The sequence below is a fragment of the Neovison vison genome, chromosome 7, assembly GCF_020171115.1.
Source record: "Neovison vison isolate M4711 chromosome 7, ASM_NN_V1, whole genome shotgun sequence".
Taxonomy (NCBI): Eukaryota; Metazoa; Chordata; class Mammalia; order Carnivora; family Mustelidae; genus Neogale; species Neogale vison.
Window position 1 is genome coordinate 173,063,354 of NC_058097.1, and position 27,643 is coordinate 173,090,996.

At 36.9% G+C, this 27,643-nt stretch overlaps 1 protein-coding gene across 1 annotated transcript; it reads right to left on the reverse strand.

The window, feature by feature from the left end:
- Positions 1 to 562: 562 nt before the first annotated feature.
- On the reverse strand, positions 563 to 25,605 carry CCDC34 (coiled-coil domain containing 34). The gene is made up of 6 exons (XM_044258988.1): positions 25,233 to 25,605; positions 19,447 to 19,579; positions 11,609 to 11,716; positions 3,262 to 3,420; positions 2,557 to 2,698; positions 563 to 1,070 (listed from the first exon to the last, which is right to left on the reverse strand). The coding sequence occupies exons 1-6, from the start codon at positions 25,571 to 25,573 to the stop codon at positions 853 to 855; spliced, it is 1,101 nt and encodes a 366-aa protein (XP_044114923.1). The 5' UTR covers positions 25,574 to 25,605; the 3' UTR covers positions 563 to 852.
- Between the last annotated feature and the right edge of the window lie 2,038 nt (positions 25,606 to 27,643).

Here is a 27,643-nt window from a genome sequence, read left to right on the forward strand (position 1 = left end):
TGATGGTTCCTAAAAAAAGATACAGAGTTTTAAAATTTAATAAAAGTGCTGAGTGTTATTTTTGTAATCCTTTGAACCTTCCTTACTTAATATGTATTTATTAATATGATCTCAGCTTTAATAAAATGCCACTTAAACTTTAACATTAAAAAATAATGTACTAATAATCTTAATTTCAAAGTTAACCACCTAATTATAACTAATGTATATGTATTTGTATAAAGTTTAGCAAAATATCATTAGTGTTTCATACCAATCTAAGATCCAGAGCATATAATAACATTTCAAAATTTACATTTCAAAACTCAACCCTCATTTCTTTGTTACAAAACATGCCTCTAGTTATTTAAAAACATTTAAAAATATTTACAAAGGAAAATACACCAAAAGTTATCAACAAAGACTGTTTTTGATTATTGTAGGAGTCTAACCCATTTAAATTTTTCTAAGAGTTATCTTGAGCATGCAGTTTAGAAATGTTTGTCTGAACAATTTAAGCTTAATCTTACTATATTCATAAACACAAACACAGAGTATGAAAGAACACAACACAAACTGTTGGTTTTATTTGCATTATAATGTAGCTTTAATACAAGCTAAATATAAACACAATTGTTAGATACTCAGTCACTTATCCTGGGAAACAAAATGCCAAGATCAACCTTGAAGCGCTTATAAAAATGAAAATGTATAAAGGATCTCCAATTAGCTCTAAGGACAACATATACAAATGCAAGAATGGGAAAGTGCCAATAATCACATCACATGCTGAGCTGTTGACTGAGGAATAAAAACAATTCTACTTTTAAAATTAAATAGCTTTAGGTAAAAGCATGCAATTTCCCACATCCACTATCTTTGTATTCTGCACAGAGTTCCAAGGCAAAGATTGCTTCTGGCTTTCTGAACCACCAGAGAGGAAGATGACCTATGTGGCTGACTTATCACAGGCCTTTTAGTCTTCTTTCCTGATAGGTCCTTAGCTTCTTTGGAAGGAGGCATATGAATGGGTTTCCATGGAATTGGATTATAAAAGGCTGGTTCTGGATAAGAATTTCCACTGTAAAAATCTAAAATTATTAAAAAGTCAGAACAAAACAAAACAAGAAAAAACTTCTTGAGATCAAAGAAACTACTTATTTTTAAATTCCTAGAAAAATGTTACAGTATCAAAAGGGCAAAAATAATACTGACAAGCCAATTTAATCCATTTAAAATTTGAACTCTAATATATTTTCAAACAAGTAACGTTTTTCAAATACAGTAAGTACTGCAGTAAAAATTAAAATATAAGTGATAATTCTAAGTCCAAAGAGTGTAGTCAAAATCTATATAAATAAAAACTCATATAAAAATTTTATTAAGAAATCACTTTTAGAACACTTAAACTAATCAAAATCTTCATTTTCTTAACTCAGTCTAGGAAACCACCGTTTGTGTACTAGATTTTCCTAGTCAGACACTGAAGTTTAGAGAAAAGAAAGGTATATTGCATTATAGCTAAAGTGAATCAAAACTCTTATTCTGAATCACTGAAATTCTAAATTATTATCAATCAAATTAATCTGATTACACACTATCCCTGTAATTTTGATTATTAAAAGTAGTAGAGCATTTGCAGACAAATGTTTATTAGAACAACTCATTAAAAATGCAAAATTTGATAAAATAATCCATTATTGTAGCAAACAACTTCTAGTCAATATATATATTCCCACCTGAAGTTTCAACTGTACTAATCAATTGTTGGGTTAAAAACACTGCTTATTCCTCTTTTTTTTTTTCAAACAGAAAAAGAGAAAGCAAGGAGACCATGCCTAGTGCCTAATATCTGTAATGGATGACTTTTGTGACACGTAGGAGAGGCCTAAACCCTGACAGCAGGAATGTGTTGTTCAGACACTGGCAACCCACTTTGACTGCATAGATATGTCAACACACACTTCACCAAGATGGTCAAAACAAAGTCTGGAATATGTTCTATTGTGTGAACAGAACAGAATGGGGTATTTTTAATAATAAATCACTTAAACAAGTGAAGGCAGCTGTCAGCAAGGTATGAGCTTCCAACATGAAGTACAAAGAAAAACATGCACTGCCATTTATAATCAGAGCAAGCCTAAAGGCCAACCGGTTTTGTGTCGGGTTCATGTGCTGCCTAGTATTCCAACCTGCAAAAGGAATGTACCAAAGACATTGGAAGCTCAGCCTCAGAGATGGTTAGAAGAAGGGGAGGAAAAATGATCTTTTAAATATATCCTCATGAAGGCTTCAAAAACCAAAAACATAAGAAAGTTCCACGTGTTTCTTACTGGCAGAAATCATTACTTTGAAGTTTTGCAACTACTGCCCTTAAAATATATCTGATTTATAAGAGAATGACAAAAGATTTGTAGTATCTCTATAGGAACACAGTGTATTATAATCTTCCAAAAAATAGTAATTTGAAAGAAAAATGAATTTTACACATGTCTATTTATGTCAAAAGGAAACATAATGTATAATATTTGCTCCTGTAAGCCATATTTATCTAAGCCACATAACATAAAAACCAACCTGTAAGTTTTCCATTGGCATAACCATAGCTCTTTGCAGCTGGACGAGGTTTATTTTTTGCATTTTCCAACCATTCCTTAAACCTTTTCTCTGCTATTTCCTTTTTTTCCTGTAATTCAGCTTGCCTTTGTTTTTCTTTTTCCTTAAAATGACAAGACCAAAGAATCTCTAGTGATGTTCTGTAACTAAAAATTCTATTCAAATTCAATTGACTCTTCTTCCCCAATAGCTTCCTACCCCAATGGCTTACTGATCATAAATATTAAATCATATTTCTATAAATTGATAAAAAAAATTAAACATGATCAGGGATGTAATCTAAAGGTGGCTGCTTCTACACAAGACATTAAACCCAAGAAGAAAAAATGCAATTCGCAGTTTTAAAATAGAACAGTAACTTAGAATGTAATAAGACTTTCATAAAAGTGCATAAAAAATATTTAAAAGCATAAACCATGAAAAAAAGTTTGAACCTGACTGAAAATATATCAATAAGCTTATAAATATTCTTCAACATGAAAAAGCCATAAATGCATATTCATTTCTGAAACTTCCACATAGTATAAAGAAGTAGGGATAGTTTCATGTCTTTGTTTTATGGTAAAGTGGTCCCTATTTTCTATTAGAAACTTTTTATACAATATAGTTGGCACATATGAACACTAAAGCCATATATTCCAACTGATTACTTTAATATAAATATACCTTTTCTTTCTTCTTCTTTTCACATTCTTCAGCATTTTTCTTCTTTAACCATTCTTGGTATTTTTCTTTTGCCTTTTCTTGCAAATGTTCTTTCTCCAATTCCTTTGCTGCTTTTTCCTCCATTTCCTTATTAATTTTTTGTTCCCTTTCTTTTCTTTTCTTAAATAAAAATGAAAGAATTTCAATTGCATTATCTGTAATTATGCCCATATAAGCAAGGAGTGTTATATGCAGTAATTTTCTAAACTTCAGTTATTTCTTAAAAGAGATGGTAACATAGTGGTTGATACAATGTAGCTTTTGAAAATATATAACATACCTGCAATCGCCTGGTCAATTGTAGTCTACTAGCTTTGCTATAAATTTTATGAGGACAGTAACAAAGACCTTGCCCACCGAAGTATACTCAGAGGTTGTAACAGTACTAAGTAAACAGTAGGTGCTCAATAAAGATTTGTTGGTTAATGAATAGAAATTACAACCCATTAGACTGTTCTAAATCTTGTATTTTATAGTAGATGTTTACCTTCACTCTAAAGTAGAAACCATATATGTATATTTCCTGACAGTTTGCCAATACAAATACTTAGATAAAATCTTTGTCATCTGTGAGGTACACAGCACAAAAAAAATAAAATTTTGAACCATTAAATACTGTTATAAGGGCACATACAGACAAATCTCTAGCTACATAATTCTTATAAGTTCTACACAGACCAGAGGTGGCAAACTATGGTCTCCAGACCAAATATGGCCCTGTATTTGTAAATAAAGTTTTACTGAAATATGGCCAAACCCATTTATTCATACGTCTATTGTCCGTGGCTGCTTTTGCACCACAACAGCAAGTTGAAGAGCTACAATAGAGACTGTATGGGCTACAAAGCCTAAACTATTTATCTGGCCCTTTAAAAAAAAAATCTAACTGTAACTCAAGGTTTGTTTCCTTTTCATTCAGAAGATAATCTACCAATCCACCTATATTCTAAATAAACCAATAACATGGATTACTCTCTTAAATTATTTAAAAATAATTTTCAAGGCCAAAGTGTATGCAGTACAAATGCCAGATGCATTACCCTTCATGGAGCAAAAGAAATATGATCGAAGAAAAAAATTCTTCCCTTGAAAGCATCTTGTAGAATGTGTTAATGTAAGTAATTCAATTAACATCCAAGTGACAAACACCAGTTCCATAGAATATATGTCAGATGCCATACAGGAAAGACAGGTTTTAAAATTCAAAGCCCAGCGCTCTTGGGTGGCTCAGTCAGTTGAGTGACCAACTCAGTTTTGGCTCAAGTCATGATCTCAGGGTCGTGAGATCGAGCCCCGTGTACAGCTCCACTGCTTCTCTCCTTTTCCCTCTGCCCCTCCCCACTGCTTTCTCTCTCTCTCAAATAAATAAATAAATCTTTAAAAAAAAAAAAAAAATCAAACCCAAGATGCTATGTGTACTTCTGTCTTGCTGGTCAACCAACAGCTGCAACAAGGAATCCTTTCTTGCTGAGAACACAATTTCCATTAAAACAATAGTGGACTTTACTTCATACTGTCAGAAAAGCTACAAGATTAAAAACAATCTTGTAGTATACTTCACTCACTGTCTGACTCATGAGACTCCTCCACAACCTCATCAACAAGGAGTCATCCAGTCCCTATGTTGTCTTCCATTATAACAGCTAACATCTATTGAGTGTTGACTCTTCTTATTACTTTTGTATATACTTTATACATATGTACTGTATCAATTCTTATAACCACAATATGAGGTAGGCAGTATTATAATCTCAATTTACAAATATGGAAATGAGGCACAAAGAAGGTAAGTCATTTGCCTAAATTTACACAGGTGGTAAATGACAGATAACAGATCATACAGACACCAAAATGAATGTTAAGAATAATTTTATGTCAATTAATTCAATTTAAATGAAATGCCAAAGTTCCTTAAAATATATAATTTTCCAAAACTGATTCAAAAAGAAAATAGAGTATCTGAATAATGCTCTACTTGTAAAAATAATTCAGAATTTAAAACCTTCCCAGAAAGAAAACCCCAGGCTCTAATAGATTCACTGCCAGATTTCATCACACATTTAAGGAAGAAATAATACCAATTACTACACAAAGTATTTCAGAAAATAGAGGAAAAAAGGAATACATCCAAACTCATTTTAAGAATCCAGTATTGTTCTGATATCAAAACAAGCATGGAAGTCACAATATACTAATAAGGATGAGACAAGATAACTGTTCTTATCATCAAAAACTTGAAATTTTTAGAGAGACATTTAATGAAAGATGTATAATACCACTATACCTTGAAAACTAAAAAACACTACTGAAACTAAAGATGACCTAAATAAATAGAAAGAAAAATCATGTTTATAGATTTAAAATTTGATATTACTAAGACGGCAATTTTCTCCAAAATGATCTATATATTTAATGAAATCACAATAGTGTCAGGTATTATTAAAGCAAACATGATCAGAGAAATTCATAAGCTGATTCTAAATTAAATATGGAAAGACACAGAATTTCTAACTAAAAACAATTCTGAAACAGAAGAAAAAAAAGGAAGATTTACATGATCTGATTAGAAGAATAATTATAAATTCAATAATTATAAAACTATAGTAACAGAGTAATGTGGTACTGGCACAGGACTAGATCAAAGGGAGAGAAAAGGGTCCAGAAATAGACCCATATTTATATCGCCAATAGATTTTAAACAAAAGTGCCAAGGTAATTAAATAGGGAAAAGAGAATCTTTTCAACAAATAGTGCTAGAACAACTGGACATCCATATGCAAAAAAAAAAAAAAAAAAAAGAGAGAGAATCTTGACCCTTAACTCATACCACACATTAAAATTAACTCAAAATATACATATAGGTAAAACTAAAGTTCTACACCTTCCCAAAGAAAACAATGGAGAATATTTTCATACACTTGGTGTAGGCAAATGTTTCTTAAACAGGACACAAAACCCACAAGCTACATAAAAAAAAAAAAAATTTTTTTTTTAAAGATTTTTATTTATTTATTTGACAGACAGAGATTACAAGTAGGCAGAGAGGCAGGCAGAGAGAGAGGAAGAAGCAGGCTTCCAGCTGAGCAGAGAGCCCAACGTGGGGCTCGATCCCAGGACCCTGGGACCACGACCCGAGCCGAAGGCAGAGGCCTCAACCCACTGAGCCACCCAGGCGCCCCATAAAAATTTTTTAAATATGAAACTTTATCAAGATTTAAGACTTCTCTTTAAAAAAATACTATAAGGAAAATTAAATGGGAAGAAATACTTGCAATACATACATGTGACAGGACTTAAAGGAATATAAAAGAAAACATGCAACTTATGAGTAAGACATACAATTCTTCCACAAAAAATTTAAGCACAAAACAAAAACAGGAAATGAGATGCAGAAATGGTTGATAGAATTAAAGACTGAATTGGGTGCCTCAAAATTTTTATGCTGAAGCCTTAACCTTCAAAGTGACTATATTTGGAGACAGCACTTTTAGAGAGGTAATGAAGGGGATTCAAGTCCTAAGGGTGGGGTTCAAATTCCATAGGGCTGGTGTCCTTATAAGAAGAGACATCAGGGATATTCATGCAGAGAGAAGGGCTTGTGAGGGTATAGAGAGAAGGCATTCATCTTGCAAGCCAAGTAGAGAGGCCTCAGAAGAAACCTTCACTGATAACCTGCATTTTAGACTTTCCAGCCTCCAGAACTGTAAGAAAATAAATTTCCATTGTTTAAGCCACCCAGTCTATGGAATTTTTTTATGGCAGCCCTAGCAGATTAATACAACAAGCTTATGAAAAGATGCTAAATATCATTATATCTCAGGGAAATGAAAATTAAAATGGCAATAACATACCACCACATAGTCACTTAACTGAAAAAGACAGACAATATCAAGTTTGGCAAGGATGTGGTGCAACGGGAACTTTCATACAATAGTGGTGAAAATATAAAATGATACAAGCATATTAAAAAACAGTTTGGCAGTTTCTTTTAAGCACATACTTAACATACAAACTGGCAATTCAGTTCTTAAGCATTTAACCAAGAAATGAAAACTAACGTCCACAGCACAACTTGTAAATAAGTGGTCATAAAATTTTATTTGTAATATCCCAAAACTGAAAATAGCACATTTTTCCACCAACTGGTAAATGGATATACAATTTATGGTTACTGCACAGAATACTCCACAGAATGGTTACTGCTACTCAACAATAAAAAGGTACAATAGAGCAAATTTTAAAGACAAAAGAGGCCCAAGGCAAAAAATATATATTCTACGATTCCATTTAAATGAAATTCTAGAAAAGGTAAATCTAATCCACAGGGAAAGAAAGTAGACTAATGGTTTTCTTGGAGCTGGGACTAGTTGCGGGTGGGGAACAGGGCTTGAATGCCAAGAGGAGGGGGAACTTTCTGGAGTCACAGAAATATTCTCTATCTTACTGTAGTGGTTTATTACACAGGCATATAAGTTCGTCAAACCTCATCCAAATTAAGATAGGGTTATTTTACTGTATGTAAATTATAGCTCAACGAAGTTTCTTTTAAAACATCAAAAAGACTGGTCGCCCTCTCTTTTAAGAGGTGCAGCCCCGAACGTTCGGTTAGATTCTTGATGCTTGGTGCGAAATAAAGCTTTGCTTGGCCTTCAAAAAAAATTTTTTAATTAAAAAAAATAAAACATCAAAAAGAATTTCTGTAGAATTTAAGCTGGAGAAGAGAGAACAGAATGCTTTTTGTTAGCACAAGGAGAGGAGAGCAGGCACTCAGAGGGATGCACTAAGACAGAGAGCAGCCAGCTACTAAGTGGCTTCAGATTTTCTGGCACTCCAGTTCTATACCACACAGAGCACAACAATAAATCCTCCCTTTTTTAAGACAGGGTCCTGAGAGAACCTTTGTTTCTTGTAACTAAAGGAAACTAACAAAATAACTGGGTACCTAAAGTTTCAAAACCTTTATTTTGGTTCCTTCAGTAGTATCTGGAACAGAGTAAAAGTGTTGAATGTCTGAATGATGCATTGGATAAGTGTTATTTATGCTTTATCAACCTGAACTTTTTACATTGAAAAATCAGTTCCATGTTTTGAGAACTAAAAGTAATTTTATTTTTAACTATTTCTGAAAACAGTGAAGGTAAATAAGGGTCCTTTCATAACATATGTGATAACACACTGTAAAAAAAAAAAAAATCTAGAAAAATGAATTAGTATGTCCACACAAATGTAAGAGTACCAGATAAGCCATTTATTTGAAAATGATTTAACAATTTAGTGTCATATTAGAAGAAATAGACTTTGCTAATGGATATACAAATTCTTTTTGTCTGATTGTTTTTGCTAGAACGCAGAGAAAATGACTTAGAGAAAATTATGCCACAGATATACCTAAAATGTGAATGAAGCTAGAGGCAGCAGGGACCACACACCATGAAATGTAAACAAAGATGCCAGATGGGAAGAGAAGAACCAGAAAAGCAGTCTTTACAAAGAAGGTAAATCTGAGACTGAAAGAGGAAATCTGATAGGTCTGAAAGGAAAAAAAAAAAAAGAGTAATCAATTATTCCTTAACTGGCACAAGAGGTCTGCAAAATAAATAAATTTAAATTCTCAGAGCTTATTTTTGAACCATTCTCACTCATACTTGCTTTCAAAAGTTGGTGATTTGTGTCAGGACAAACCATTTCCAACCAAAAGAAAAAAAAAAAAACTTTTTTCTCAAGTAACTGGATTAGATCTACTGACACTAATTAAAATAGAGACTATATCATCTCTTAGCAATATCTTACATTCTTAGACAAATAACAACTATGTTTGACTGGCATGGTAAAATGAGCTTAATGGAGTTAAAAGATAAGAGAAGCTTTTAGAGGAGAGAGCATACTATTCTACACATGTAAAACTGGTTTTATGGCTATAAACTGCACAAAATATCACACAGACCTTGCAAATAGTCACACAGACTTATTCTGATTTGGGCACCTATTCACAAAGAACTTTCTTATTGTATTATGGAATGAAGAAAACTTACAAATAATAATGATTTACTTCTGAAATAAAGAGCAAATACATTTACAGTTATAACACACACACTTCCAGCCAATTTCCTTCTTACAATACCTGGATGACAGAAGCTATGTCATCTTCAACTTACTGAAATTACTGACCAGGTACTCTTACTAATGCCACTGAGCATTAGATTCAATAATATTAAGGACAGGGGCGCCTGGGTGGCTCAGTGGTTTAAGCCTCTGCCTTCAGCTCAGGTCATGATCTCAGGGTCCTGGGATCGAGCCCCGCATCCGGCTCTCTGCTCAGCGGGGAGCCTGCTTCCCCCCTCTCTCTCTGCCTGCCTCTCTGCCTACTTGTGATCTCTCTCTGTCTATCAAATAAATAAATAAATAAATAAAAAATAATAATATTAAGGACAATTAGAATTAAAATTTAAGATTCTGTCTTATGCTCTAAATATCTAACTAAACTCATAAAATTGGATCAAATAATAAAATCAATACCATTGTAAATATGTGAAAATTACAAAAGAAACAAACAGATAAAAAGATAGGTATTCTCGGGTGCCTGGGTGGCTCAGAGGATTAAGCCTCTGCCTTCGGCTCAGGTCATGATCTCACGGTCCTGGGATCGAGTCCCACATTGGGCTCTCTGCTCAGCAGGGAGCCTGCTTCCTCCTCTCTCTCTCTCTCTGCCTGCCTCTCTACCTGCTTGTGATCTCTGTCTGTCAAATAAATAAATAAAATCTTTAAAAAAAAAAAAAAAGATAGGTATTCTCAAAAAATTACTAATTTGTGATCCAATAAAAGAATCTATTAAAACTGAAAGATAATAGATTTATTTTCTCATTCCAGTAACAAACGTTTACTGCATTATCAAGCATGATGCTAGATCTTACATAGAAAGTAATATAAAAAATAATTCCTACCCTTAAAAATTCTTAAAATTACAAAGTTGTTAAAGATTTTGTGTATACAAAATCCAAAATAGCAACAAAATAGATACAAAATACAAAGTGATATAAACTGAACCTGGATTCAGAGAGGGAAAGAGTTTCTATTTCTAGAATGTGATCAGTGAATGATTCATGTAGGAAATACTTTGAGTTGGATAATAAAGGGAAAGGTAGGGAGGAGGAGATGATGAAATTCCATGCTGATGAAGTATAATATAAAAAAATAAGGAAGTGAGAAACAGAATGGAAATGTTTTCAAAATTTCTCATGAATACATATCCCTGGAGAGTGGGGAGCACAGTCTATTGCTTGGGATTTCTCTGAAATCTCCTGTGTATCTTAAAATAACATAAAATTTTTATTCTATTACCATTAAATATCTATCCTGCTTTAACATGAAAATAACACTTTTCCTCCCAAAAATTTCCAGTAAAACCAATACTCAAAGAAATGGATCATGATTATCCTATGTGTACTCTCAAAAGAATACCAGTAAGAAGCAACAGCATAAGATGAAGAGAACCACAGGTGGAAGAAGACATGGCTCAGAGAGCAGACTAGAAGATCTTTAACCAGCCAGGCCAGAATTGTTAAAACATTATTTGGAGGACTGTAGGGAATCATAAAAAATATATTTTGAACTGGGGAATGACATTTGATTTTTTTCAGCAAGATCAGCCTGGCAAAGCCACAGAGGATGGATTCATTCACTCAGCAAATATTTTGGGGCATCTGCTATGTGTCAGGCACTGATCTAGCTGCTGGAGAACTGAATAAAAAAGACAAAAGTCTCTGGTCTTATAGAGCTTACATCCAGTAGGGGAAATAAGCAGTAAATAAGTTGAAAGATATAATGAGACCAGACAGGAAGAGATCATAAACAGGAGAGTGCTGACAATAAAGGAAAGGTGGCATGAGGGGAAGGCACAAACAACAGAGTAACTCTGATAATGCCTAGGTGACTGAGATGACAGTAGTACTCGTAACAGGAATCAAAGGAAAATGGGCAAAAAATGGGTTGTTATAGATTTGCAGGCTCAGAAGTACCTGTCAACCTAAGAGATAGAAGTCCAAGACCCCATGAAGTCTGGCCAAGATACAGAATCTGTGACTACTTACAGCAAGAAACAAGGAAGCCACATGAGCGAAAAGGAAGAGAAGAAGAGAACAAAGGGTAGAAGACAGAGACTTGATAAATGTCCACGAATGTAGGGGAAAAAAATCAAGTCGAAGAATGAATCTGAGAGAAAATAACAAAAAATTTCGTTATGAGGAGTAATGAAAAAAAAAGACTGAAAAATAGCTGTCAATATGTGGGTGCAGATTTTTTTCCTCCTTACCTGTTCATTCTTTTTCTGAACCCATTCCTTGTGCTTTTCTTCAGCAATTACCTTTCTTTTTTCACGTTCTTCCATTTCTTTTCTTTTTTCTAGCTGTTGATTTAATTCCTACGGATTTTTATTCAAACAAAGGCAGCATTTAATAGAAGTACTCAAATCACATATTAAAAACAAGGCTGATATTAACCAAATTAAACAAGAATATAATTTCCTTTAGAGAAAATACACTGTTAGTGACAATAACTTACTTAAGTAACTAGTCCATGATGAAAAGAAACCATTGGTAAAAACTATAAGTCATTTTTTAAAAATGCAAATAATTGCTTGGCAGCAAAACACTAGTTTCTTAGACTAAATTTCAGCTAAATAACTCTCATTGAAATCAACTTTCCCACACATAAATTTTGGCATCACTGTACGCTATTGGCAGAAGCTCAAGAGAATTGTAACTTTTTTAAGTCATAGAAAGTTTCTAGATTCATAATACAGATAAAGGATTGGAGTTAAATAATCCCTAAATTAAAATTTTGATTAAAGGTTAATCAAAGAAGAAATGTAAAGAAACTACTCAATTTTCTTACAGGAAAAAAAAAAAGAATCCAGATTTTTCTTCACTGATTTTATAGCTTCTGGAGTGTAAAACAAAACCACATTCATATCCCAGATTATTTAACTGCCTTGCTGTCACTCGAATCTACACGTTTGGGCATTTCCTCAGGGGAAAGAATGTAGAAGGTATGGCCAAATAAAACTTCGAGCTGAATGCCACCACTCTGTCACTCATCAGTTAAATTACTGCATTAGTTGAGAATGCTGTTCAAACTAGACTCCTAGGACTCTACTGCCATAATTACTGGTTATTTTTCTTCTCTCTCCTTAGATACTAATAATCAGATACTTTTATATATCTTTCATTGGACCTCACTCCTCCTCCCCATCCCTCCCTTTCCCAAAGACTTACTACCTAGCACCTGAAGGTGCTAGTGAGAAAGCCAATTTTCAACTCTCAGATAATTCCAGTGTGTTAAATGAAATGAAGATAAAACTTGACACCAAGAACAAATCTTTTGGACTTTAGAACAACTGGTCACAGGATACCTATCTTCCATGACCTCTCATTCTAAAATTCTGCTGCACAGATAATAGCTGCCCTAACTCATTCAGAAAGTCTTCCAACTTTTAAACACTATATACCCCTCTACCCCCTCACAGCAAAATATCCATCTAGTTTTTAAAGGGATTTTTTCATGACCTCTGCAGAGACTATGCCTTGATTATTCACTTAATGCTTCTTGGATGCAGTGCCTACTATGAAGATAGCAAAAACTAGATACAGATGAAATTCTAGACGTCTCCAATCTAATGTGATTCTACATACATAAAAGAATTAAAGCACTACATTGTGAGGAGCTGTGTATAACATTTCAGAAAAGGGAAGGGAAGGGAAGATGAGATGAGAAATAGTGTGGACCAGGGCAGTCAGAAATAGATAGTTGGGAGATGGCTTGACTAGGCTGAGGGTAGAGAGGTGGACAACTAGAAAATCAGAATGTAGTACTAACTAGATGGGAAAAAAATCTTTTTGAGACAGGCAGAGTAAATTGAACACTATGAAGCAGGAATACATGGCAAAGGCAATGATTCTGAGCCCTTAAAGCTGCACAGACTGCACTTGAAAGGAGGAAAACATCTCTAAGGGAGGCGACTAGGAGATTGCCATGGTGCAGGAATTGTGAGGAGAAGGTCTGAGAAGAAATATGTGTGTATGAAAGGCAAGATACAGTTCTGACAATCAGATATCCAAAATTTTCCAAAACAGACTTATTATTAAGGAAAGTGATTATTTAAACATACAACTAATAATATAATTGATTATATTTATGTACTCTTTAAAGATTCTTCACATAATTAAATTCAAAAATCAAGAAAAAAAAGAATACTTTGTGTTCAAAAATTTTAGCTGACATAAGAATTAAAGATGAAAGGTCAAAAGTACCTAGAAAATGCAAAACTGACCCAAACTGTGCCCTGCTCTCAGGTAGTCTGGTCAAGTAATTTGCTGTCACAGAATATACATCCCTTTCTGAGACACAACCCCTGCCCCCCAATACACAAGGCAGCGCCTCTCAGAATTCCCAGGCTGAATGCCTCCACCTGTTTACCACCAGGATACGCCTCTTCCAGACACAGCCAGCACCCTCTCCCACAAGGCCCCTAGTATGTCTTCTGGGAGACAACTGAAGTTTCAATAGGATTACAGCTATTTTCACACACAGTGAATACTTGATTATGGAAAACCAAAATCCAAAGAGGATCCTAAACATATATTTTTCTTTCAGTAGCTTTTGCTGACTTTCAAAGAACTTTTTATCACTGAAGGTAACAATCAGGAAAAGAGACAGTTTTGAGTTTCACCAGTTCTAAACCCTACCTTACTTCTTTGCTAAGGACTGATGAATGAAATGGCTCTGTGCAGGATTGGGAAAAAAAAAAAAAAAAAAAGCACCTGGATTATTCACAAACTAAATAATTTAAAACAGATTGTATTAAAATGTTAAAGATAATGTTAAAAATTAGAATTAACCAAAGATTATAGAGAATTTATGGCAGTCTGCTAGAGAATTTTTTTAAATAATAGAAATTTAAATATAAAGGGCGCCTGGGAAATTTAAATATAAAGTGTGTTGGGCCTCTGCCTTCTGCTCGGGTCATGATCTCAGGGTCCTGGGATTGAGTTCCTCATAGAGCTCTCTGCTCGGCAGGGAGCCTGCTTTCTCCTCTTTCTCTCTCTGCCTGCCTCTCTGCCTACTTGTGATCTCTCTCTCTGTCAAATAAATAAAAACTTTGAAAAAAAAATTTAAATATAACATGTATATGATCTATAAAACCAATATGCTAGTTTTTATAATACTAATGTTCAACATTTACTATATTTGTCATTCAACATTAGTTACAAATGTAAAAAATTTTGTAAGGAGGTAATTTGATGGATTAAAATAATTTTTTAAAAATTTAAAAATATTTTTAAAATAATTTTTAACTCCATCTTAGAGATGTCTGAAACAAACGTCTATCTAAATGTCGGTTGCTGAAATAAAGTTTATGAGACGAGATGATCTTTTTAATGACCCAATTATCCTTTGAATTTTCCTTTAAGTTTTCAAGGAAGAAAATAAGACAACTGGGGTAAGTTCAAAATTAAATACTAAGTCTGACCCATTTCTTTATTTTTTTTTTAATTTTTTTTAAAATTTTATTTATTTATTTGACAGACAGAGATCACAAGTAGGCAGAGAGGCAGGCAGAGAGAGAGGAGGAAGCAGGCTCCCTGCTGAGCAGAGAGCCCGATGTGGGGCTCGATCCCAGGACCCTGGGATCATGACCTGAGCCGAAGGCAGGGGCTTTAACCCACTGAGCCACCCAGACCCCCCTGACCCATTTATTTCTATAATATCTTGATATTATGGAAAAAAATTTTTTATTTGAAAACTGAAGGAAGCAGGACCCATCCCAGCTTTGCCAGGAAATGAAATGTTGGCAGCTTTCTGGCCCTCAATAGGAATCTAAGATGAACTGTTCTTTATGGTTAATAATCTATGCTTCTAATGATATGATTTATAAACAAATTAGAAATGCAGTAAATTAGGACAGAAGAATAAGAAAAGCATCACTTAGAAAATAAAACAAGGAAAAGGCATGAAAAAATGTGAATACCATAAAGGCACAAAATAAACTTATAAAGTGAATAGTTGGCCTATATATTATGGTATCTCTGGCATGACTGACTGATAGGCTATGATTTATGCTAAAATATTTAATTGCTTTAGAGTTAAGTAATGATGTAGCCATAAGAAATTTCAAACTACTAAATACATGAGGAAATTTTAATCTTTCAACTAATTACACTTTGTTACATGCTTAATGATTGTGGCAGGGACTTCATATTCATTATTTCAATCTGTTCTCAAAAATGTATCTTCAGTAGTTATTATTACCATCTGCTTTAACATGTAACAACAATGAGCTTTCACTGAATGTCCTATATACTAGGCTGTATCCTTATGTTGACTTAGCCCTCCTCAACAACACTATGAGGTAAATATTATTCTTCCCCTTTTGTTGATTAAGAAATTGAGGCACAGCAAGTTTAAGGATATGACCAAGATTCATGTTTTGAATCCAGGAAGTATACCTCAAGAATTTCTGCTTTTAGCCACTCTAGGACCGCCTCTCTAAAATCTGGTTTATAAAGAAACTGGGGGCTCAGAGATGTGGATAATTTTCCCAAGGTGACATGGCTAAAATTTCGGCCTTGTTCTGTGTTGACTCCAAAGCCCAGGCTCCCTTATGAATTTCTTGTAATTTAATTAGCTTCTTTAATTGTATGCTAACTCTAAAAATGACTTGAAGTGGTTTTCCTTTCCTTAATGTAACAAGTGAATTCTAGTGAGGTCAGAGAAAAAGCTAAATACCATAAACCGAACCCCACTTTACCAACGGCTCATTAGATCAGTGTTTTCCAAACTGTGAGTCCAAAACCAATTTAGTGGGTTATGCCTGGCCTTTAAAAACAAAACAAAACACAAGAAAGGAAAGAAAGAATAGCATACCAGGTTTTGCACAAATATAAGTATGTGTAAATATACATAAATGTATGGATTTATTATGTAACAAGCAAAGTAGACTTCTCACCATGAACAAAACATTTTGAAAGCTACTGTTCTAAATAGTGGAAATTAGTAATGTTAAAATTTGAGGCTGAGATAGGAGTATGGGGTCTCAATAATACACACTAATCCTGAAAATAAATGAAAAACCTTTAAGAAGGCTATGATTGCAATGATATCAGTAACAACACTAATAAAACAATATCAGTCACAATATTTTGTCTCATTTAAACCTCACAAAAGTCATGTGACACAGGTATTACTTATATTCTTATTGTATGGACAGGTAATTGAAGCAAAAAGTTTAAACATGCCTGCCTGGCATCAAATCTTAAGGTCTTTCTCAAGCACTCTGCCCTTCTAAGAGGAAACAAGTACTACTGTGTACTTTTCCAGGAATAAATTTATTTCTTAGAATACTAACATCATGCAATAAGGAAATAACAGAATGCACTGGTTTCTACAGTCATTTGAATCATGCCAAGCCTCCTGAATATGTGACTGTCTATCTAGTTCAAAATGCATCACAGAAATGAGTTTCAAAACTGTATGAAAAAACCTATTCTAAGGAATAATAATTATTCCTTAACACTAATAATAATTAGTGTTAATAATTAAATAAGGAATTTAATTATTTTTATCATGGAGGGCAATGCTTCAGATCCAAGGATATTTATGGCAACATAGTTACTAACAGATTAAACTTAAATATATGATAATAGTGAACCAATTAACTATATTCTTATATCTATATTTTTAAAAGATTTTACTTATTTATTGAGAGCGAGAGAGAGAGCACACACATGCACAGGTGCACGTGAGGGAAGGAGCAGACAGAAAGGGAGAGTCTCAAGCTGATTCCACTCCTCATGCACAGTGCAATAAGGGACTTGATCTCACAACCCTGAGATTATGACCTAAGCTGAAATCAAGAGTAGAACTTTTAACTGACCAAGCCACCCAGGCACTCTATAGCTAATACATTTAAAATACATTTTAATAATCTTAGCCAGACATTTAGAAATGATGTTGCAAAAATATTTAATAAAATAGAAATATATTAACAGTGTAACAAGCAGAAAAAAGGTTACAAAGAAGTTTGATCCTATTTCCCTAGAAACAAGATATACCCCTCTCCATTCAAATCTACTTGGGTTCTGTGGTCAGATAAGAAGAATTCATATAGTGAGTCTGGAAACTATGGGATGCCAAATCACCCAAATCTCTTTCGTTGCTAGTTTCTCAACAGCAGATAGTAAGAGTTTAAAAAATGAAGGATTCATGTGAAAATGTATATCACACTACTTTTTTGAGTTTGGAGAGTGAGAGTTCAGAGACAATCACAAACACAGAGATGTCCAGTAAGCAAGGCAGGTTGGCACAGAGAACTGAAAAACCCTGAAAGACCACCAGATTCCCATCTCCCCACACTCACTCACTCTAGGGCACATGTTCTGAGTAATATAGGGCTTGATTCCGATCTCTATTTCATTTTAGCATCTTTTTAAAAAAATTTTACCAAGTAGGGGCACCTGAGTGGCTTAGCAGTTAACATCTCGGTCTTCAGCTCAGTCATGATCCCAGATTCCTGGGATGGAGCTCCACATAGGGCTCCCTGCTCTGTGGGAAGCCTGCTTCTCCCTCTCCCACTCCCCTTGCTTGTGTTGCCTCTCTTGCTGTGTCTCTCTCTGTCAAATAAGTAAAATCTTTTTTAAAAAGTTACCAAATAAATGCAGTTGCATTTACTTTAGTTAAATGTGTATATAGTAAAGCTCGATTGTATGTGTCTTCATTTACACATTTGTAGATTTCTAAAAAAATATTTACTTTTTTATTTGACATAGACAGACACAGTGAGAGAGGGAACATAAGCAGGGGAGTGGGAAAGGGAGAAGCAGAGCAGGGAGCTTGATGCAGGGCTCAATCCCAGGACCCTGGGATCATGACCTGAGCCAAAGGCAGACGCTTAACCACTGAGCCAACTAAGTGCCTCAGATTTTTTTTTTTAATATACACAGAAGAAAATATGAAAAGCTATATGCAATAATATTAACCACAGTTACCTTTAGATGATGCAATAGATTTTAATTTCTTAATTATGCTTAGCTATATTTTCCAAATGTTCTTACAGTGAACATGTATTATTTTTACAATAAGAGTTATTAAAACGGACATAGCAAACTGACAGAAGTAAATGAAGAAATTTCGTTTTTGAGGGATAATAACATTAACATTTTTTAGGGTATTTTTTTTATTGTGTTATGTTAGTCACCATAAAATACATCATTAGTTTTTGATGCAGTGCTCCAAGATTCATTGTTTATGTACAACACCCAGTGCTCCAAGCAATATGTGCCCTCCTTAATACCCACCACCAGGCTTGCCCATCCATCCACCCCTCTCCCCTCTATAACCCTCAGTTTATTTCTCAGAGTCCACAGTCTCTCATGGTTCATCTTCCCCTCTGATTTGCCCCAATTCACTTTTCCTTTTGTTCTCCTAATGCCCCCCATATTATTCCTTATGTTCCACAAGTAAGCGAAACTCTATGATAATTGACTTTCTCTGATCAACTTATTTCACTCAGCATAATCTCCTCCAGTTCTGTCCATGTTGATTCAAAAGTTGGGTATTCATCCTTTCTAATCACTGAGTAATATTCCATTGATATTCCATTGTATATATGGACCACTTCTTCTTTATCCATTTGTCTGTTGAAGGGCATCTCAGCTCTTTCTACAGTTTGGCTATTGTGGACATTGCTGCTATGAACACTGGGGTACATATGGCCCTTCTTTTCACTACATCTTTATCTTTGGGGTAAATATCCAGTAGTGCAATTGCTGGGTCATAGTGTAGCTCTACTTTTAAGTTTCTGAGGAATCTCCACACTGTTTTCCAAGTTGCACTCCTACCAACAACAATGTAAGAGGGTTCTCCTTTCTCCACATCCTCTCCAACATTTGTTGTTTCCTGCCTTGTTAATCCTGACCATTCTAATGGTGTAGGTGGTATCTCAATGTGGTTTTGATTTGAATTTCCCTGATGGCCAATGATGACAAACATTTTTTCATGTGTCTGGTAGCCATTTAACATTAACATTTTAATTTTGATAGCAGCTCTAATTTGTGAACTCATAGATTAAGCAAAAAGGATACTGTCTAGTTTTACCTCCAGAGCTTTCTGCTGCAGACGGTCACGTTCTTCTCTTTCTTTACCAACAAACCACACTTCCCATGGCGTCAGGCTGCTTTCTGTTAGGCGCTCCTGTTTCTGTTCTTGGTGATCTTCTGACTCAACCACACTATTCCAAAAGAAAGAACACATAGCATTTGCACTCAAACTCTTTGGCTATACATTCACTTAACCGTACAGTGAAAGCAGAATTTAATAATATATTTACAATATTGTGATTTTTATAAATGCATATATATGAATTATCTATAAACATACACTTAAAAAATCATGAACAAGAAGTCCAATATTTGAATTAGTTTATCTATCAAACTGCCTTGGAATTCCTTCATCATCTAAAATCACACTATTTAAAAACCCACTGGGAAAACTCAGACCCAGTCCATTTGCCTCAATGACAAGAATTTTTTATTCTTAAAAATCTCTTATCTGGACAACTAATTATAACACATGACCCTAATCATATCCTGAAGCAGACTTTTCCCTTTCCTCCCTTAAATAGTACAGAGGAAAAAAAAGAATATTTGTATATATGTAGAGAAAATGTGTTATGTGTTAACAATTAAGGATTCTGGGTGAAAGATGAACAGAAATTCTTTTTTTTTTTTTTAAAGATTTGATTAAGAAAAGTTTTTAGTTAAAGATTTTATTTATTGGGCGCCTGGGTGGCTCAGTGGGTTAAGCTGCTGCCTTCGGCTCAGGTCATGATCTCAGGGTCCTGGGATCGAGTCCCGCATCGGGCTCTCTGCTCTGCGGGGAGCCTGCTTCCTCCTCTCTCTCTCTCTGCCTGCCTCTCTGCCTACTTGTGATCTCTCTCTGTCAAATGAATAAATAAAATCTTAAAAAAAAAAAGATTTTATTTATTTATTTGACAGAGAAAGACACAGCAAGAGAGGGAACACAAGCAGGGGGAATGGGAGAGGGATAGGGAGGTCAATGCAGGGCTCAATCCCAGGACCCTGGGACCATGACCTAAGCCGAAGGCAGACACTTAATGACTGAGACACCCAGGCACCTCTTTTAAGATTTTATTTTTAAATAATCTCTACATCCAATATGGGACTTGAATTTACAACCCTGAGATTAAGAATTCCATGCTCTATCAACTGAGTCAGCCAGGTGCCCCAGAAACTCTCAACTTTTTTCTAAGTTTGAAATCGTCTTAAAATAAAGTTACCAAAAAAATATGGCTCTAGTATTCCTTAATGTTTTAGTTGACTCCTTTTTGCCCATTCTTCAAACAGGGTGTCTACAACTCTCCATTTTGGTTAGTGCATCTCCCGTGTGCACCTCTGTCAGTCCGTCTCTTCCAGGTACACGGAAAAGTAACTACTCACACAAGCTCAAGAGAAGGGGGTGGGGAAATACTGGGCCTCAGCCAGATACACAAGCCTCATAAAACTGAGCAAAAGCGGACCATTAGGACCCAAGGAAAGAAAGGTTGTTCAGGGCCCAGGTGTTTATAGACTCAGCTCCTCTTTCTCTTTAACATTCCTGCTTCAGGCCACCAACTGCCTCTCCCTCCACCCTGCACAGCTTTTTAGTTGTGCTTTAGTTGCTTCGGTTTACTCATTTTCTTCTGCAGCTTTCTTTTTTTTTTTTTTTTTTTTAAGATTATTTATTTATTTATTTGACAGAGAGAGATCACAAGTAGGCACAGAGGCAGGCAGAGAGAGAGAGGAGGAAGCAGGCTTCCTGCTGAGCAGAGAGTCCGATGCGGGACTCGATCCCAGGACCCTGAGATCATGACCTGAGCCGAAGGCAGCGGCTTAACCCACTGAGCCACCCAGGCGCCCCATCTTCTGCAGCTTTCTTCATTCATCCATACCCTCCTGCAGTCGGTATTCTAGTAGGAAAAAGACACTGCTAATGTATTGTTTATTTCTCATACACATCTTTCCTTCTCCAGACTTTATCTGCTTCCACAGTCTCAACTATCACTAGGTACTGATGATCTGTCATTCGGGTTAGATCTTTTCTCCTGAGCTCCAAACTTCTTTCCAACCATCTAATAGACTGCCCCACTTAACTATAAATCAGCGACAACCAATCATCTTCTACCCTCTATCCACTACCCTCTCACCAAGAAAAATTTTACTCCTCGCCTTATAATCTTACATCAGTGAAGAGTACCAATACCCATCCAGTTAGCTCTGTCAGCAACCCGGACCTGCGACTCCTCTTGTGCCCTGTCTGGATTTAGTCCCTCAACCACCCACACAACCCACATGATTACCTAGTCATGTCTATTCTACTTCTTTCCATTTTCCCAAGCCATTCTCCTCTTCTCCAACCTTACAACCACTATCTGGACATAACTGACCTTTTTCTTTATTTCAAACCATTTTCTACAACTGTTGCCACATTCATTCTTAAAATGCATCCTTCCATCATGTCACTCCCTACCTCAAAGTTCTTCTGTGGCTCCTTTGCGCACAAGATGAAATCCAAACTCCACAGTCTGACACCCATGAATTACCAGCTGCCTATCTTCCCAGCCTCTTCTTATGTCAGTGGCTGATCTGGACTATTTTGGTTTTGTTGAACTTAAACAGACTGATGAATGTGCCACACCCTTGTGCTCTGTAGTTTTGTCTAAAATCGAAATGCCTCCATCTCCACATGTAGCCATGCAAGAGCTTAGATTTGGGAATAAATCATTTGGGGTGAATCTCTACCTGCTTCCTCCTGGCTAAGTACATTTCTTAACTTATTTAAGCCTCCATTCTCATCTATAAAATGGAAATCGCAGCAGAAGCTACCTCACATGGACTACTGAACGAGATAATCTATGTTAAAAGCATGCAGACAGATTCTGGGCACTCAGTATTTGATACATGTCATTCAGTAGGAGGAGGAGGAATATGGCTAATTCCTACTCTCCCTTTAAGATTCAACTCGGGCATTAATCTTTATTACCTCATAATAAAACTCTGCAAAACATCTGGACTGAGTACTTTGGGCTTTCTGTCACTTGTCCATCTCTGCCATAGGCTATGAATTCCTTACAAAGAGAAAGCATGTTTTAACTCTTTTTTTTTTTTTTTAATTTCAAAAGTCTAGCTTAGGGCATAGTATATAGTAACCCCCTAAAAAACGTTTATTGAAAGAGCACAATTAGAGGTTTGTTTTTCTTAAATGACATTTTAGGGGCACCTGGGTGGTTCAGTCGGTTAAGTGTCTGCCTTGGGCTCAGGTCATTCTCTTGGGGTCCTGGGATTAAGCCACGCATCAGGCTTCCCACTTGGCGGGGAGTCGACCCCACCCCCTGCTCATGCTCTCTCTAATAAATAAATAAAATCTTCTAAAAATGACATTTCAAATATTAAATTCCTTGCCTTAATATTTTTAACAAATGATAGCGTATATACTAAAAAAATGTATAGCATATACACTACAGCTTTACCCATAATCAAGAGATGCTCAATAAGCAGCTTTTTATGACTAAAATATTTATTAAGGCATGGTTTTCTTAATGGATAGAGTGATATTAAAACCAGGATAGAGCTGAATGAACAGAAGTCTTTATTATAAAAGACTCCAAGAAAATATTTGTCATCATCTGAGGTCAGGTGTGAGTTTCATCTCAGTCCTGTCCAACACACTTGAAGGTCCATGCATCCCCTAAGCATGGCTCTACGTACACATAAACTACGTGGAGCTCATATCACCATGCACACTTGATATCTGAGTTTATCTCTGTGGCTGATGAACAATGGACAAAAGGCATAAAATCCCAAACAGCCATGGGTTTATTCCCTGCTCCATGGAGGGAATGCCCATGGCCTGCAACTAGGGATGAGGCCGTGGGCATCATCCCCAAACTGCCAAGGGCGCCAACTAAAGGTTAAGAGGTAGGGAGGATGCCTGATGAAATTTTGTAAACATTTATCTTCCTGAAAGGAAATGCTATGTTCTCTGGAGCATTTGAAGACAACCACTGCATCTATCTGTTCTCTAGGAGTAGGAACCAGGCATACATTCAGCACATATTTATTGAAACACCTAATACGCATCTGACACTTGCCATACAAAAGGCCTGTCAACTCCTGCATTCCTTCCAGGCCATATCCTATCACTTAGACTCACAGGGAATGACCCATGATAAGGTTGCGATAAGGAAGGCAGCCTTAAGCCTGGGATGCTACCAGTTCATTTGGGCTTTGGCTAAAGTGAGACAAAAAAATATGTCTGGCTCTTCTCCTGAGTGCTATTTGGTTAGGAGTTTGACTCCTGGAAGCTAATGCAAGGTCTCAGCAGCTGAGCTGTGGTTTTGATAGCCGTCATTCCATAGGTTGCTAAACTGTACCTACCTTGCTCAGTCCTGTTGATTAGACTCAAAGATATTTTCCAAAGCCTTAAAATTATTTTAAAAATCTATGGGACCAACTCAATCCTGAAGAATGCCTACAAAGACCCACATGAAAATGGACTCCTGAAACTCTATCATCAAGTTCTACTATCAGGTTGATCAGAGGCCTGTTGTTGCTACGACCAGTCTGGACAAGTGGCTTGCTTGGTTACTCTTACTGATCTCCATTCCCATCAACGTACTTACTTTTACTTTTCATTCTTAAGAGACTCATTGCTGTAACTGTGTGTGTGTCATGTCATATGGTTCCATATTCCATTCATTCACTCTGGATATGAATGCTTTACACTAAAGGGGGCTATGTTGCTGCTTACACATAAAGCATAGGTTCTCTGGTCTGTTTCTGAGATCTCCTGTATTGCGCCTTACACAGCTCGACAATCAGAAACTTGTAAATGTTTTCTGAAGGCGACGTATGACTGTATTCCAGAAGGGGCCTACATTACTTAGCCTGTCTCAGAAAGTTATTCCGGCAGGGATAAGCCCTTTGTTCTTATTTCTATATATTCAGTAATAGCCATGTAGCCTAGGGAAGAGAGAACGTGATTTACCTCAGTACCAAACCCAGCTCTGCTAATAACTAGGTATATGCCTTCGAATCAGACTTTTTATCTGCATCCTGAGCCAGTTTTGTTATATGTAAAATGAGTAGCTTAATTTAGGTTCTAATTTCATGAGTAGAGGCCACGTCTATCTTGTTCGTGGTCCCCAGTATCTAGACGAGTATATGGCACAGACTAGATGTTTGCTGAGTTAATTGTAGAAATAAAAAAAATTGGGGTGATTTAAATAATATATTTGGCTCTAACCTTCTGATTCAATGACTTCTATTCTACTGTTAATTTTGAGCGCACAGACCAGATCCAACCTTATCTGTGGATGCTGAGGTTAACATTGCTAAGCTGGGCTGCAGCTCCTCATTTATGACCCAAAATGTATACATACTGCTTACTACAACCTACTTCACGGGCAAGCAGGTTTTTCCAAAACAACTACAGGTACTACCAAGGCGCAGTAATCAATTCTGGTATTCAGGGTTTGAACAGGAGTTCTGGTGGCCACAATCTGACTTTTGAATACTCGCTAAATTCCCGAAATGGTAGCAAAATTTTGTGGTTTTGACACTAGGTACGTTTTTTGCTGGGGAGTGAGACTGTAGAAATCATATTCTCAGGAAAAAAAAAAAAAGATTAAGAATCATAGAAAATCTGTAGGCAAGCGTGCGCATTGGCCCACAACTCTTGATAAGCAAAAAAGGAGCAGCACCTCAGGAGGAAGTGCCCGCAGGGCCTCTGAGGCGAGGCCGGGAGGGGGTGGGCCGCCAGAAGGGGCTTCCAAGGGTCTAAGGAATCTTGAGAGGGGCTGTACAGGCCAGCGGCCTCGAGTTTACCTGACGTACCCCTGTAACTCCACTTCTCTCAGGCTCGCCACCTTAGCCTGTGAATCCTGAGCACCTTCGTCCAGGTCTTCCTCATCCTCCCCGTCGCCATCGTCGTAGTCGAACGGGAAGCTCTTGTGGCCGAGGGGAGACAACAGCGACATGGTGGAATTGCTGCAGCTCAGCGGGGGCGACGGCGAGCACACAGTCACCGGCTCCAGTCCCTGCCCCCGGGCGCCCGCCATGAGGACGGAGACGGAGCCGGAGGAGGGCCGAGACCTGGACCCGCAGTCGGCTGAGGACCGCGCGTCGGAAGGTGGCGAATCGGCCCCCCACCGCCCGGCCGCCCACATCGGGCCCGCCAAGTTCAAACCGGCGGAGGGACGGCGGCGACGTGCGCTCCCAGCAGGCCCCGCGCGCGCCGGGCCGGCCTATCCGGTCGGGCACAGACCCCGCGCTGCCATGGCGACGCGTGGAGGCCGCGAGGGCTTTGTCCCGGCCTGCTGCGGCTTGCCTCGCTCAGGCCTCTCTCGGCCCGCTCCCCCCGCCTCCCAACCGCGCGGGCCGCTGCTGCCAGAGAGCTTAACTCCGCATCTCCGCTCCCCCGCGAGCTCCTGCTCCCGGCTGACAGCTCCGAGGGCGCGCGTCCCTTGTCTGCTGTGGCGCGGTTCTTGTGGTAGAACTGTGCCGTCACTGAGCAAGGCAGAGCAAGAGGCGGAAGCCAAAACTAACCCCGTATCCTTACGAGGTCAGGGTTATAAGGCTCAGTCGTGATTTCTTTCAGCACGCAGCCATGTTGTATGAGGAGGAGAGAGCGAACTTTGTCCAAATTTCCGAGTGTATTCAAGAATGCACTTCGGTGGGCGCCTGGGTGGCTCAGTGGATTAAGCTGCTGCCTTCAGCTCAGGTCATGATCTCAGGGTCCTGGGATCGAGTCCCGCATCGGGCTCTCTGCTCAGCGGGGAGCCTGCTTCCTCCTCTCTCTCTCCCTCTCTGCCTGCCTCTCTGCCTACTTGTGATCTCTGTCAAATAAATAAATGAAATATTTAAAAAAAAAAAAAAGAATGCACTTCGGGGATGATCTTCCGTTCGGTAGCGCCTTGTTTGCCAGGAAACTTCAGGTAACTAGTTTGTGCGTGTCAATTTTGAGGTCTTTTGAGCCTCTAGTTTATTAGGGCCTCTGCTAAGCACTAGAGAGAGAGGAGAAAAAAACGCTACCGTCACACGTTCATTATTTTGTGGTATAGCATCATACCATTAAAATATTCTGTGGTAACACATTTTATTCATAACAAAAATGATTTGTGGGGCCTCGGAAGGAGCCCTGTCCTCTCGGGGACTGGGAATAGGGATGAAGGTAGCAAGAAAGAGGTGATAGGCAATAAAGCTGGATGCTTTACTCCTGCTGACAAAACTCTGTACACTTGTAAATACACAGGGCTTTTTGTCCTATTTATGTCATAATGCATATTGCTAGTAGAAATATCAGAGTGAAAACTGACAAAGGCCAAAAATAGCACACAAATTTTGTTATTGACCAGAGTGATAGAGAGTCCGTGATGAAATTCAGATATGCAAAAGGTGACACAGGAGAATTAGATACGGTAGAAATAATAGCAACCGAGGGCAATTCAGAAGGCAGTAGCTATAGTTAGTAAAATATCACATGGTTAAAACTGTTTTAATGCAATGCTAACTTTTGTTAATTGTTAAAATTTCAGTAGGAACAAAAATGGAAATGGAAGAAATATTTAACTGAGTAATAAAATTAATCAAAAAATAAAAGTGGCTTAGTTTACATTCTCTACCCCAATTATTCAATTTTAGCATATCTGGTTAAAACCATTTATGAGCACCTCCTTAGAATCAGTAACAGCATCAAAAGGCCTAGGGCCACTTCAGGGCTTCATAGGAGGTAAATTTAAGCTATTTCCAAAAGACATAATCTGACATACCTGAAGCAAAATAGGAAAAAGCACAAGTCTTAGTAAAAACAAAAAGTGACCTGGATTTGAATCAGTGATTTTTTTCTTACTTGGTCTTCTTAAACAAGCTGTTTGGCTTTTGTAAGTCCTAACTTACTCCTTTGTAACATAGGGAAATAACCTACCTCCCAGTCATATTATCTCATTAATAATAAAGTTTCTGGCACAGGACCGGACAGAGAAAACGATAAATGATAAATTGTGTCATTTAAACTCCCAAACTTAAAAAAAATAAATAAATAAATAAATAAACTCCCAAACTTTCCCACTTTAGCCTCTTGGTATAGGAAGCTAAAATGTCATATACTTCTCTGCCTCCTCAAAATGTTTTATGAAACAAATTATGTCTTTTCCTTGATGCCTCAGAATCCTGAAATAATGGCCAACTACTGCATTATGCCATAGCAACGCTGGAAATAATGAAGCAAAGAGATGCAT